General features: G+C 46.0%; 1 protein-coding gene across 1 annotated transcript; it reads right to left on the bottom strand.

Moving 5' to 3' along the window:
• Window positions 1-1,305: 1,305 nt before the first annotated feature.
• LOC135553144 (frizzled-4-like) lies at window positions 1,306-8,096 on the bottom strand. The gene is made up of 4 exons (XM_064985290.1): window positions 7,372-8,096; window positions 4,310-4,837; window positions 3,144-3,289; window positions 1,306-3,016 (listed from the first exon to the last, which is right to left on the bottom strand). Exons 1-4 carry the CDS (start codon window positions 7,636-7,638, stop codon window positions 2,353-2,355), a joined length of 1,605 nt encoding a protein of 534 aa, XP_064841362.1. The 5' UTR covers window positions 7,639-8,096; the 3' UTR covers window positions 1,306-2,352.
• Window positions 8,097-14,823: the final 6,727 nt, after the last annotated feature.

Here is a 14,823-nt window from a genome sequence, read left to right as displayed (position 1 = left end):
TTAAAAAACATCAAAACACCTGTTTCTCTTTACAAAAAAGTACTTGATGGAGTTGTGGGGTTGGCAGTACCCAAAGATCTTAGGTACTAACAGGTTATTAACATCACACTTCAAAAGGACACTTCTCAAAACACACCTATTCCTCATAGTGTAGTCACTATATGGGGAATGATAGGGTTGCATTTGAGACCTATTACCAGAGGACTTGTTGAGAGACAGGCTACAGAGTCCCCGTGTCTCTGTTGCGTGTGTTGTATTTGACTGTCTCTCTGCTGTGTGTGTGTGTTGTATTTTACTGTTTCTCTGCTGTGTGTGTGTGTGTTGTATTTTACTATTTCTCTGCTGTGTGTGTGTGTTGTATTTTACTATTTCTCTGCTGTGTGTGTGTGTGTTGTATTTGACTGTCTTTCTGCTGCCTGTGTGTGTGTGTGTGTTGTATTTGACTGTCTCTCAGCTGTGTGTGTGTGTGTGTGTGTGTGTATTGTATTTGACTGTCTCTCTGCTGTGTGTGTGTTGTATTTGACTGTCTCTCTGCTGTGTGTGTGTGTGTGTGTATTGTATTTGACTGTCTCTCTGCTGTGTGTGTGTATAGTATTTGACTGTCTCTCTGCTGTGTGTGTGTGTGTGTATTGTATTTGACTGTCTCTCTGCTGTGTGTGTGTGTGTGTGTGTATTGTATTTGACTGTCTCTCTGCTGTGTGTGTTTGGGTGTGTATTATATTTGACTGTCTCTCTGCTGTGTGTGTGTGTGTTGTATTTGACTGTTTCTCTGCTGTGTGTGTGTGTGTGTGTGTGTTGTATTTGACTGTTTCTCTGCTGTGTGTGTGTGTGTGTGTGCATGTTGTATTTGACTGATTCTCTGCTGTGTGTGTGTGTGTGTGTGCATGTTGTATTTGACTGATTCTCTGCTGTGTGTGTGTGTGTGTGTAGTGTATTTGACTGTCTCTCTGCTGTGTGTGTGTGTGTGTGTGTATTGTATTTGACTGTCTCTCTGCTGTGTGTGTGTGTGTGTTGTATTTGACTGTTTCTCTGCTGTGTGTGTGTGTGTGTATGTTGTATTTGACTGTTTCTCTGCTGTGTGTGTATGTTGTATTTGACTGTTTCTCTGCTGTGTGTGTGTGTGTATTGTATTTGACTGTCTCTCTGCAGTGTGTGTGTGTGTATTGTATTTGACTGTCTCTCTGCAGTGTGTGTGTGTGTGTATTGTATTTGACTGTCTCTCTGCAGTGTGTGTGTGTGTATTGTATTTGACTGTCTCTCTGCAGTGTGTGTGTGTGTATTGTATTTGACTGTCTCTCTGCAGTGTGTGTGTGTGTGTGTGTGTGTGTGTGTGTGTGTGTGTGTGTGTGTGTGTGTGTGTGTGTGTGTGTAGTGTATTTGACTGTCTCTCTGCTGTGTGTGTTGTAATGGTTTCAGCTTAATGCAATAATAACTCAGCTGATGCAGCAGATTTGATGGGAGTGGATTGCATAAGGGGCAACTCTACAGACTGTGTGAGTGTGACTCTCTCTCTGTGTGTTTCACTGTTGGTGTATTATAGCATTTGCATAATGTGTTTTGGGGGTTGATTGTCTAACATCATTCATAATAACCCTTAATTCACTTCCAAAACCGGTAAAAAGAAATACAGAAATAACCTTATACCAGTTCATTACTGACCGCAATTCCTAAGGGTTCCATGAGTGACTGAAGAAGGTCAAGGGTTAAAGTTCAGAGTTCATAGTTGAGTGTCTGTTTCCTCATTAAGACTGCGTGTAGGTCGGTGGATGTCAGCTGTGCTGCTTGCTGAGCACTGAGGTAAAGGACATAGGCCTACGTTTCCCAGGTGCCTTAGCTGCAGCACCATAGAGTCAATTCACTACAAATCCCAGATGCAGATGCAGTGGCATAGCTTCATAGCCTCCAGAGTGTGGCTGTCTGGGCAGTCCAGCCTCCCGTTCCACATAAGGCATGTTAACCAACTACATCCACATCAGCTAGTCATAGTGCATTTCAGTGTGGCTGTAGTTTAGATCTGTACATCATCTGGATCATGACTCCAGTGTAAATTCAACCTTTAAAACAACTCTCTGAAGTCAGAAGGTTCTATAGATCAGCCCAGAGCCTGCTGTAGGCAACAGGGTCAGTCTCTTCTCTGGCAGTGGGTTAGTCTGCTAGTAGGGAGAGAACCACAGACAACGTGGGCAAAGGAGACCACTGTCTGCTTAGTGGGGCTATTTATCTGTCTGTCCTTCCTTCTAACGCTCTCCTACATCAGGTAGTAGCACTAGCAGTGGGTTTGGGGGCAGGTTTGCTTTAAAAAGCCACCCGGTTCCTATCTTCCCCGCTCTCTCTCCTTCTCTCCCTCTCTCCTCACACCACCGTCTCATTGCCCTTGCCAGGTTTTATCCAGCTGTCCCCCGGTGCCCGCTTGCCCCTCCCTGCCCGACCGTCCCTCCACAGCCGGGCAGAGCAGCGTTTCCAGGTGTGGAGGGTCTTGGCCGACCAGATCCACATGCCCGACGTGATGCCCACCAGCAGAGACATGAAGATTCTCAGCATCTCTGCTGCCACGTAGGAGTCCCTGGCACTGGCCCTGAAGTCCCCCCAGTGGGACAGCTGGTAGAGGTAGCAGCCTATCACAGTGGACGCAGGCACCATGTACAGCACAGAGAACACCCCGATCTTCACCATCAGACGCTCCAGCTTGTCCGTCTTGGCCCCGTCCTTCTGCAGGTTGGAGCGGATCTTAAACAGGGCCACCAGGCCGGCGCAGATAAACAGAGTGCCGATGAGGAGGTATGCAGCGAGCGGGGCGACCACGAAACCAGTCACTGCCTCCTGCTGTAGGTTACCCACGTAGCACAGCCCCGTGAGGTCATCAGCATCTACTAGTCGCATGATGAGGATGACGATGGTCTTGATGGCAGGGATGGCCCAGGCTGCTATGTGGAAGTAGGAGCTGTGCATCTCAATGGCCTCGTGACCCCACTTTAACCCTGCAGCCAGGAACCAGGTCAGAGTCAGAATCACCCACCTGGGAGGAGGCAGAGACGCGGGTTAGAGGCTAGGAGTCCACTGTTCTAACGGTTTCATTCAAATCTATTCCTTACAGTGAAATACTTTTGTCCAGAGTTTGTGTGTGTGTTTGTGTGTGTGCCCACCACAACGAGGAGGCCATGCCAAAGAAGTAGAGCAGGAGGAAGACAATGGCACAGCTAGTACTCTTTAACCCCTCCTGTACCAGAACAGGTACCACTGCCTCCTCCAGGTCACAGGACACACGCTCCCGACCCAGAGTCAGGCGCACCTACAGGGAAAGACAGAGACACAGGGGTTAGGCATGGACCAGGTCATCCAGGAGACCAGGGGTCATCAGGTCATCCAGGAGACCAGGGGTCATCCAGGAGACATCAGGTCATCCAGGAGACCAGGGGTCATCCAGGAGACATCAGGTCATCCAGGAGACCAGGGGTCATCCAGGAGACATCAGGTCATCCAGGAGACCAGGGGTCATCCAGGAGACATCCAGGAGACATCAGGTCATCCAGGAGACCATTGCTGGGCCTACGTACTCTAGCATGTCTTCCTGTCATGTTCTACTTTCCTCATTACCACTGGTAGCTGAAAGGACTGGACAGGTTTACAACAAACTGCTTCCACCTGTCATATTAGTGATCATGAAGAAGAGGAGGCAAATTTAAACTATCGAGAAACAGCCCAGTGTTTTAAGCAATAGTTTAATCATCTAAGTCAGGGGAAGGCAACCCTGTTGTTGTTCCAACTATGCACCCTGTAGGTACAGTATGCCTCCGGTCTTGTATATATTAGGGATTGATTGTTGTATATATATATATATATATATTATATATATATATATATATATATATATATATATATATATATATATATATATATATATATATATATTAGGGTATGTGAGACAAGGGAGATGCACCTGCCCAAAGTTGTTTATTAGGAAATTGAACTGTACTTATTAGCTAATTTTATGAAACAAACCATTTTGTCCGTCATTGTTTATTGCCACTACTAACCTTGCTGCAGCCCCCACCATTCCCCCTCCAAAAGGACCACAATGGAAATAAGCTTTCAAGCTTTATTGTGTTACCCTTGATTGTGTGTGGAGGCGTCACTGGCTGGAACACCCTTATGTATACGTTCTAAAAGTTTCTAAGTAGAATCAATCAGTTCAGTGGTTGTCTAAATTAGAACACACCTGGTCTACCAGGTCAGTTAAATCAAAACATGAAGCGCCTGCAACACTCCAGTACCAGGCGACCTACCCCTGCTCTAAGTCCTATGTCCTCACCAGGTAGGCCACGCTGTAGAGGTTGGAGCACATGGAGAGGAAGATGATGGGTCTCTCAGGGTAGGAGAAACGTGTCGAGTCCAGGAGGAAGGTGAGGACGGTCAGGGTGGTAGAGAGGAAACACAACACCGCCCACACTGCCATCCACACGTCTGTAAACACCTTGGCCTCGCGCCGGTACAGCCCCGCGTCATACCCACACTGCAGTGCACAGCTGTGGCTCCGCCTCACCCAGGCATACTGGTCTGGCCCGGCCCCCAGGGCCTGGCACTCCTCTTCCTGGGGGGGCAGGGGTCGGACCGGATGGTAGGGGGCCTCCTCATCCCCCGGACCCTCCATACACATGTGGTTGTGGTCATTCTGAGGGGGGAACAGGCTGCAGTTGAGCAGCTCTGGCCAGACGAAGCCGAACTCTATTAGGACTGGCAGACACTTCCTCTTGACAGACAGACACATGCTGCCACACGGCCCGATGGGGATGCGAACCTTGTCTGTACACATGGGCACGTACACCGCACACAGGAAGAACTGGAGAGAGAGACAGAGGGGTGTTATCTTTGCATATCAATTCATTTCTAAAATAGTTTCTATGATGATTCTGTGTGCATTGCTCTGTCTGCTTTCCCTGTGTTGCATCATGGTCCTTAGTCTGCTTCCTATTCTAATTTCAGACAACTGGAAATGAAAAGAACTGTTGTTTAAGCTTAGTCAGGAAAACCAGCCACGTAGCAGAAAACATTGTGTTGCAACCTTTAGAGAATTTCAAAATGATTATTAAAGCTACTACAACAAATAAACAGGTGATTGAATGGTCGGACAGATAATTCCCTGGAGAGATGAATGTCTCAGGGCCACAGGGGCCACCTACCCTGTGGCATTGGAAGCGCTGGGCAGCAATGTGGGTGAGAGACCAGATCAGAGACGCTTCTCTCTGTTGGAGCTGTGCTACTGTTCTCTGATCACTAGCTGGACTGTTGAAGGCCTGTTTTCCTCCCTCCGCAGCAGGTAACCTGAGTGCTGCCACTGTTCACGGCCAAGTGTGTGTGTGGATACCTGAGAGATTCTTCCGATTAGAAAAGCAAATGTGCAAGATCTAGTTTCCATTTCCTTGGATGAATGTCTGAGAGTGTATAAGAAAGAACGAGCCTAATCTGAGGGATGTTTCTGTGTTCGGATAGGAAATGGCAACATTCACATCCGTCACTCCAGATAGCTCACATACCACGCTCACACACTGAACCACAAGAGGCAGACAATCACAACACAAACTCATAATAACCTATAGCATCCAGACAACTACAATGCCGCAATAATACCACAAAAGCTCTTAAATCAATTAGAATTTGACGAATGGACTGAATGTTTGTTAATATATCCCAATGGTCAGGATAAGGGATGTCGTGAGAGACGTTGTTTCCAGTGGGTTGCTGTGTCCACAGACTATGGAGTGGTAAACCACAGTACATATCAGCAGCACTGGATGTATTCATTCTGACATCTCCATCTGACCACACAAATAACTACACTTCAAAAAGGGTTCCAAAAGGGTTCTGTGGCTGTCCCCATAGGAGAACTCTTTTTGGTTCCAGGTAGAACTATTTTGGGTTCCATGTAAAACATTTTGTGGAAAGGGTTCTACATGGAACCAAAAGGGTTCTACCTGGAACCTAAAGAGGTTATTCAATGGGTTATCCTATGGGAACAGCCGAAGAACCCTTTTTGGTTCTAGATTGCACCTTCTTTTCTAAGCGAGTACTCATTGGTAATTTCAGCCAGGACAATAAAAACCTTATGAAAAAGACAAAATGGGACGGATTTAATTTCCAGCTTCATGGTGGTTCAGGCAGACAAGCGGCTTAACAGAGAGTAGTACTGAGGACAGTATTGTTGTTGCCATGTGGAGCTGGCCTGGCCCTCTCCTCAGATATGTATTATCTCATTGCCCCGTGCTGCTGAACCAAGACTGGCTGCCTCCCTGCGACTCTGTCATGTGCTCTCTTTCTCTCTTTCCACTATACACTGCCTGCTCAATCACACATCCCAGCCTGTGTGTGTGTGTGTGTGTGTGTGTGTGTGTGTGTGTGTGTGTGTGTGTGTGTGTGTGTGTGTGTGTGTGTGTGTGTGTGTGTGTGTGTGTGTGTGTGTGTGTGTGTGTGTGTGTGTGTGTGTGTGTGTGCGCCTTTAGTCGGCTGGAGTAGCTAGAGTGTGTGCGAATGTGTGGGTACCGGAAATCTGCCTCTGTCCCCACAAGGATAGTAACAAGGAAAATTCTCCCATGTGAGGACATTTCCCTGGTCCCCATGAGGACAAAAGCTATTTTAGGCTTAGGGCTAGGTTTAGGGTTAGGTTTAGGGTTAGGTTTAGGTTTAGGGTTAGGGCTAGGTTTAGGGTTAGGCTTAGGGCTAGGGCTAGATTTAGGCTTAGGGATAGGTTTAGGGTTAGGGCTAGGTTTAGGGTTAGGCTTAGGGCTAGGTTTAGGGTTAGGCTTAGGGATAGGTTTAGGGTTAGGCTTAGGGCTAGGTTTAGGGTTAGGGCTAGGTTTAGGGTTAGGCTTAGGGCTAGGTTTAGGCTTAGGGCTAGGTTTAGGGTAACAATTAGGGGTAAGGGTTATGTTTAGGGGAAATTTGGATTTTTAGTGGTTCACACGAGGATAGTAAAATATATGCAGGTAGCCTAGTGGTTAGAGTGTTAGACTAGTAACCAAAAGGTTGCTGGATTGAATCCCCAGGCTGACAAGGTAAAAATCTGTCGTTCTGCCCCTGAACAGGCAGTTAACCCACTGTTCCTAGGCCAGTTAACCCACTGTTCCTAGGCCATCATTGAAAATAAGAATTTGTTCTTAACTGACTTGCCTAGTTAAATAAAGGTAAAATATAAAAGTGTGTGTAGTTAAATAAAGGTAAAATATAAAAGTGTGTGTGTGTGTGTGTGTGTGTGTGTGTGTGTGTGTGTGTGTGTGTGTGTGTGTGTGTGTGTGTGTGTGTGTGTGTGTGTGTGTGTGTGTGTGTGTGTGTGTGTGTGTGTGTGTGTGTGTGTGTGTGTGTGTGTGTGTGTGTGTGTACCTTCAGTTGGCTGGAGCAGCCATACTGTATGAGTGGTGTGAAGGTGGTGAGCTGGAGCTCGGCGTCTGACTGCAGGACATTGCCCACCAGGTTGGGCATCTTGGTGACGTTGTAGCCCAGGTCCTGGCACATGGCGATGCGTATCGGGTCGCACGTCATCTCCTCTGTCTCGTCGCCGAATGCACGCACCAGACCAATGGATCCTGGACAGCACAGCAGCGCGAGGGAGAGCGCTACCGCCGCAAGAGTGCACACAGCCCGACTCATTGTTACGAGGGGGGAAAGGTCCAAAGTAATCCCGCTAAGAATCCAAATTGATCAACTAATTGGGTTCCGGGCGTTGCCTGGTAGGCTAGTCCATCGGGTGCTGGGGAAAGATTAGTCCACTTCGGAGTGCGCGGTCAGCGGCTGTTTATTTCCGCTCCTGTCTCGCCAAGACGAAACTGTCCACTGGAAGAACAGTTGGTAGCCCACTCCGACCCGTCAGGCAAAGTTGGAAACAACGTATCCAACGGCAATAATAAAATGAACTGTTATATCCAGATTTCCCTTGCAATTAAAACTCCTGCCTCGCTTTGCAGTGTCTGTTTCGATAGTTCCTTATGTGCTTTCTCACGGACGAGACATCGGAGACATCCCAGAGCCCTGTCCGTTCCAGTTTCCCGGTATAGTAACTCTGTTAGGTCTGCGCTCTATACGCTGTGGTGACAGGTTGCTGGTCCGTCTCTGCGTGTTCTGCCCTCGCGCTTCCGTCCTACTCCGTAAAGAACAAATTCTCCGACTGTCTCGCGAGGGACAGCCAACCAGCGGCCAGGAGAGGTCTCAGAAGCCAATCAGAAGGCGGAACAGTACTCAAAAGGGCGGGGTTTTATGATGAGGATTTTGCCTGTGGCCCTCTTCTCATGTTAGTAATCAGAGAGCGGACTCAACAGTTCTTCTGACGAAATCCAGAACAGAACTAGTATTTATTTTGGCCTTGGGTCATATTTTTATTGGCCATATTTTTAGAAATAAAAGGCAGTCTCGCTCCTGAAACGGGATAGTTGTATTGGTATTTTTAAATCCTAATGGTCTTAAAAACAGGCTGCATCTCCACCACAGGCTCACATCTTCAGCTCTTCAACTTTAGTGTTCATGACATTCTAATGAATGTAGTCTACAGCAGTGGTTCCCAACATTGTTCGGTTACTGTACCACCAACGGAATTATGCTCTTCCTGGAGTACCCCTGATTTACCCCCTTATGTATATTTGACCAGTATGCCTATAGTCTAATGAGTCTTCTCAAGTACCCCCTGCGGATAGGCCAAGTACCCCTGGTTGGGAACTACTGGTCTGCAGTAACCACTGGTCTACAGTAATGCTGCTATGTTGGATACCTCTAGTCTATTGGACATCCACAGACTAAAGGCTGTATTTGGACTGGAATGCCTAGTCACTATCACTGTGTGTGTTTATGTTGGGGAAGCCCCTGATGCTGGTTGAGATATCGCGCATATAGGCATTCTATGCCTGACCAACCTAAACACAGGGGTGGTGGGGATAGGTTATTGTCTTCTACTTGTAGTTTATTAATATTTACAAGAGATAAAGAAAATAGAATAGACGAACAGCATAATCAGCAGACTGAGAGTAGGGGCACTTTGTTTTCCCTTACGTGATCCTGTTCAGGAGTATTTAACGTGACAACAGATTGGCTGCAATAAAAACGACCTCCACCCGCTCCCATACTGATGGATCCTCCCAGTAATTAGCTGGAAGGTGGAACAATGGCACACGCACGTTGTAGCTGATGCTTATCAGAGTGGGGGAGAGTGCCCTGTGTTTCTACAGCGGTGGAAAATACTTACATACAAATTAAATACTACTTAAGTCGTTTTTTGGGGTGTCTGTACTTGAATTAACTTTTACATTTTTTACTTTTACTTTCACTACATTCCTAAAGAAAATAATGTACTTTTTACTCCATGGTCAACCTTATTGCCTCTGATCTGGCGGACACACTAAACACACATGCTTAATGTGTAAATGATGTGTTGTGGCGGCCCCTGGCTATCTGTAAATAAAAAAGCAACAACATGGTGCCGTCTGGTTTGCTTAATGAATGGAATTTGAAACGATTTATACTTTTACTTTTGCTTTAAAAACACAAGTATATTTTAGCAATTACATTTGAGTTTTGATACGTAAGTATTTTAAAACAAATACTTTTAGACTTTTACTCAAGTAGTATTTTACTGGGTGACTTTCCCTTTTACTTCAGTAATTTTCTATTAAGGATTCTTTACTTTTACTCAAGTATGACAATTGGGTACTTTTTCCACCACTGTGTGTGTGTGTTAGTGATGGGCATTCCAGCTCTTTCCATTGAGCCGGCTCGTTCGTCTCAGTTTACCAAAAAGAGCCGACTCGTTCGTCTCAGTTTACCAAAAAGAGCCGGCTCGTTCGTCTCAGCTTACCAAAAAGAGCCGGCTCGTTCGTCTCAGCTTACCAAAAAGAGCCGGCTCTTTTGGCTCCCAAACGGCTCCTTAAAAAAAACATGTTTTATATTTTTTCAAGACAAACAGTTTGCGATAGTTTGACTATAATTGGTGTTATTAAGAATTCTAATCAAATTATTAAATGAAATCATACTCTACCTTAACCACAATGCATTTAAAAATGCATTGGTTTGTTATGAAAAATAATGCTATTAAACATTTGCGTTTAAAGTATACCTTTTTAATGTATATAAACAAACAAGCATATAAATCTAACCATTCAAAACAAATACAATCTGAACAGCAGAAAAGAATATTGCACCATATCAAAGAAAAATAAATAACAATTTCCCAAACTGCAGCATCCCACTTAAAACATTCAACTGGTCCCTATTTTCTCTCTCTTCTTTATTGCCTTGTTATGACCAGCAGCACAGAGCATTGCTGACCATACTTTTGTTTTATCAGAGATTTGCATTCAGAAATGCAAGCTGCATCACTTTCGAGGGGCTGGTGCAGTTTCTTCTCTCAGTAATTATTTGTCCCGTTTTCGAGAAGACCCTCTCAGAGGGAACGGATGTGGACACTATGCAGAGTCTCCCTGTCATGACTTTAGTAAGCCGTGGGTAGACAGAGGCCTTGTTCTTCCACCAGCTCAGAGGATCTGCAGATCTTTCAGAACAAATGTGTGTGTGCGAGTTAGTTAATTCTATTCATGTAAATCTTTTGATTATTAATTTTTAAAATATTTTTATAAATATATTCGGCTCTTCTGATATGCGAGCCGGGTCCCAACGTTCACCTACAAGAGCCGACTCGTTTGTGAACGACCCATCACTAGTGCGTATGTGTGTGTGTTGGTAGGAGAAGCTGGGGTTGTTGAGGAAAATAATGCGCCATCTGATGCATTTATTGTTCCCGATTAATAACATAACATAAACTGTTGAAACACAAGACCCATGTTAACTTAACAGTAAGATGGTACACACTCTATTACTACGGAACTGCTGTATTTACCAGGACACAAACATATGCCACAATAAGGGGTTCTTCTTCTAACCTTACAGTCAGTGAAAGGCAGTATACCCTGCAGACAGAAGTGTGTATCAGTCACCTAACAGCGTCTCATGGCTCATTGCCCAATCCCTCTGTCCTTGAAGTAGGCTATCAATAGGGATGCAAACTACTTGGAATGACAAGTGTGTGTTGGAATGGCTGCTTAGGGAGACTGGGGGTCCACAGATGATGATTCCCCTCTGGTGCAGTTAGCTAGCTCACATTACATTGCTACAGCGTAATAAGGGTCTCTGAGGGGCTGTCAATAGTCTTCTCTCTCTACCATCACCCTCTCCCATCCATCCCTATTTCTACCCTCACCCTCTTCCTCTCTCTATCATGTTCTCTTTCCCATATGCCCCTCCCTCTCTCTATCATGTTCTCTTTCCCATATGCCCCTCCCTCTCCCTATCATGTTCTCTTTCCCACATGCCCCTCCCTCTCCCTATCATGTTCTCTTTCCCATATGCCCCTCCCTCTCCCTATCATGTTCTCTTTCCCACATGCCCCTCCCTCTCCCTATCATGTTCTCTTTCCCATTTGCCCCTCCCTCTCCCTATCATGTTCTCTTTCCCATATGCCCCTCCCTCTCCCTATCATGTTCTCTTTCCCATATGCCCCTCCCTCTCTCTATCATGTTCTCTTTCCCATATGCCCCTCCCTCTCTCTATCATGTTCTCTTTCCCATATTCCCCTCCCTCTCCCTATCATGTTCTCTTTCCCATATGCCCCTCCCCCTCCTTATCATGTTCTCTTTCCCATATGCCCCTCCCTCTCCCTATCATGTTCTCTTTCCCATATGCCCCTCCCTCTCTCTATCATGTTCTCTTTCCCATATGCCCCTCCCTCTCTCTATCATGTTCTCTTTCCCATATGCCCCTCCCTCTCTCTATCATGTTCTCTTTCCCATATGCCCCTCCCTCTCTCTATCATGTTCTCTTTCCCATATTCCCCTCCATCTCCCTATCATGTTCTTTTTCCCACACTGCACTCACCCTCTCTCCACCAAAATACAGTGTTTCATTGCAGAATTCTTAATACTCTCACAGCATGTGGGTGCTGGTAGAAGTATGGTGGAGAACTACAGTACGTGGGTGCTCTCTGATAGAAGTATGGTGGAGATCTACAGTACAGCTTGTGGGTGCTCTCTGATAGAAGTATGGTGGAGACCTACAGTACAGCTTGTGGGTGCTCTCTGATAGAAGTATGGTGGAGACCTACAGTACAGCTTGTGGGTGCTCTCTGATAGAAGTATGGTGGAGACCTACAGTACAGCTTGTGGGTGCTCTCTGATAGAAGTATGGTGGAGACCTACAGTACAGCATGTGGTTGCTCACTGTTAGCTTGTAGAAGTATGGTGGAGACCTACAGTACAGCTTGTGAGTGCTCTCTGGTAGCTGGTAGAAGTATGGTGGAGACCTACAGTACAGCTTGTGAGTGTTCTCTGGTAGAAGTAGGGTGGAGACCTACAGTACAGCTTGTGGGTGCTCTCTGATAGCTGGTAGAAGTATGGTGGAGACCTACAGTACAGCTTGTGGGTGCTCTCTGATAGTGTCAGGACCCGGTTACGAACCTGGGTCTCCGGAGTGAGAAACAGTCACTTAACCAACTGAGCCACGAATAGTCAGCAGAACCCAGAAGATGAGGCAGATACAGCAGTACTTAAGACGGTGTATTTAATAAAGTAAAAAGGAGAAGTCCTTAAATACAAAAATGGCAAATCCAAAAGGTGGTAGGAATAGCACAAAAAAGCCTCAGGAGATACTCAAAAACAAAAACAGAATTCCACAAGAGCATCCACCGGAATCGACAAGAATACACAGAACACTAGGGCTGGGTGCTAACATACAAACACAGAGCACAGAACTGAGGGAAACTAAGGGTTTAAATACAATCAGGGGAAAACGAGGCACAGGTGCAAATAATAATGGGGAACAAGGGAAAAAACATAAGGTCAAAAAGCACAATGGGGGCATCTAGTGACCAAAACCCGGAACAACCCTGGCCAAATCCTGACAGATAGCTGGTAGAAGTATGGTGGAGACCTACAGTACAGCTTGTGAGCGTTCTCTGGTAGAAGTAGGGTGGAGACCTACAGTACAGCTTGTGGGTGCTCTCTGATAGCTGGTAGAAGTATGGTGGAGACCTACAGTACAGCTTGTGGGTGCTCTCTGATAGCTGGTAGAAGTAGGGTGGAGACCTACAGTCCAGCTTGTGGGTGCTATCTGATAGCTGGTAGATGTAGGGTGGAGACCTACAGTACAGCTTGTGGGTGCTCTCTGATAGCTGGTAGAAGTATGGTGGAGACCTACAGTACAGCTTGTGGGTGCTCTCTGATAGAAGTATGGTGGAGACCTACAGTACAGCTTGTGGGTGCTCTCTGATAGAAGTATGTTAGAGACCTACAGTACAGCTTGTGGGTGCTCTCTGATAGCTAGTAGAAGTATGGTGGAGACCTACAGTACAGCTTGTGGGTGCTCTCTGATAGCTTGTAGAAGTATGGTGGAGACCTACAGTACAGCATGTGGGTGCTCTCTGATAGCTGGTAGAAGTATGGTGGAGACCTACAGTACAGCTTGTGGGTGCTCTCTGATAGCTTGTAGAAGTATGGTGGAGACCTACAGTACAGCATGTGGGTGCTCTCTGATAGCTGGTAGAAGTATGGTGGAGACCTACAGTACAGCTTGTGGGTGCTCTCTGATAGCTTGTAGAAGTATTGTGGAGACCTACAGTACAGCATGTGGGTGCTCTCTGGTAGAAGTATGGTGGAGACCTACAGTACAGCTTGTGGGTGCTCTCTGATAGCTGGTAGAAGTATGGTGGAGACCTACAGTACAGCTTGTGGGTGCTCTCTGATAGCTGGTAGAAGTATGGTGGAGACCTACAGTACAGCTTGTGGGTGCTCTCTGATAGCTGGTAGAAGTATGGTGGAGACCTACAGTACAGCTTGTGGGTGCTCTCTGATAGCTGGTAGAAGTAGGGTGGAGACCTACAGTACAGCTTGTGGGTGCTCTCTGATAGCTGTTAGAAGTATGGTGGAGACCTACAGTACAGCTTGTGGGTGCTCTCTGATAGCTGGTAGAAGTATGGTGGAGACCTACAGTACAGCTTGTGGGTGCTCTCTGATAGCTTGTAGAAGTATGGTGGAGACCTACAGTACAGCTTGTGGGTGCTCTCTGATAGCTGGTAGAAGTATGGTGGAGACCTACAGTACAGCTTGTGGGTGCTCTCTGATAGCTGGTAGAAGTATGGTGGAGACCTACAGTACAGCTTGTGGGTGCTCTCTGATAGCTGGTAGAAGTATGGTGGAGACCTACAGTACAGCTTATGGGTGCTCTCTGGTAGAAGTATGGTGGAGACCTACAGTACATTTACATTTAAGTCATTTAGCAGACGCTCTTACAGCATGTGGGTGCTCTCTGATAGAAGTATGTTGGAGACCTACAGTACAGCTTGTGGGTGCTCTCTGGTAGAAGTATGGTGGAGACCTACAGTACAGCATGTGGGTGCTCTCTGATAGCTTGTAGAAGTATGGTAAAAGCAGTCTATCCATCCCCCTGTGGCCTGGAGATGAGGAAGAAAGGTTTTTATTTTCCAAATCATTGTAGTGAATGAAGCCTGTTCTCTCTTCCTCTCTCCAATGCAAAACATTCCAGTATGAGACACTGACACTATAGAATATATGACACATTATGTTTCAGATTATTCAGATTATTATTGACCCATGAACCGAGGCATATCACACATCCTGTTACGCATTGTTTAAACAGTTTTCTATAGCGTCAAAGCCCAGTTTTGTCTGAGTAAAGTGGGCACTGGCTCCCATTTCTTTTTTGTTTTATACATATATTTTATTGAACCTTTATTTAAATAGGCAAGTCAGTTTAGGAGAAATTATTCTTTGGGCTATAAAACTT

The sequence above is a fragment of the Oncorhynchus masou genome, chromosome 13 (assembly GCF_036934945.1).
Source record: "Oncorhynchus masou masou isolate Uvic2021 chromosome 13, UVic_Omas_1.1, whole genome shotgun sequence".
Classification (NCBI taxonomy): Eukaryota; Metazoa; Chordata; class Actinopteri; order Salmoniformes; family Salmonidae; genus Oncorhynchus; species Oncorhynchus masou.
The sequence above is the reverse complement of the archived record's forward strand: the minus strand, read 5'-3'. Positions and strand labels throughout refer to the sequence as shown.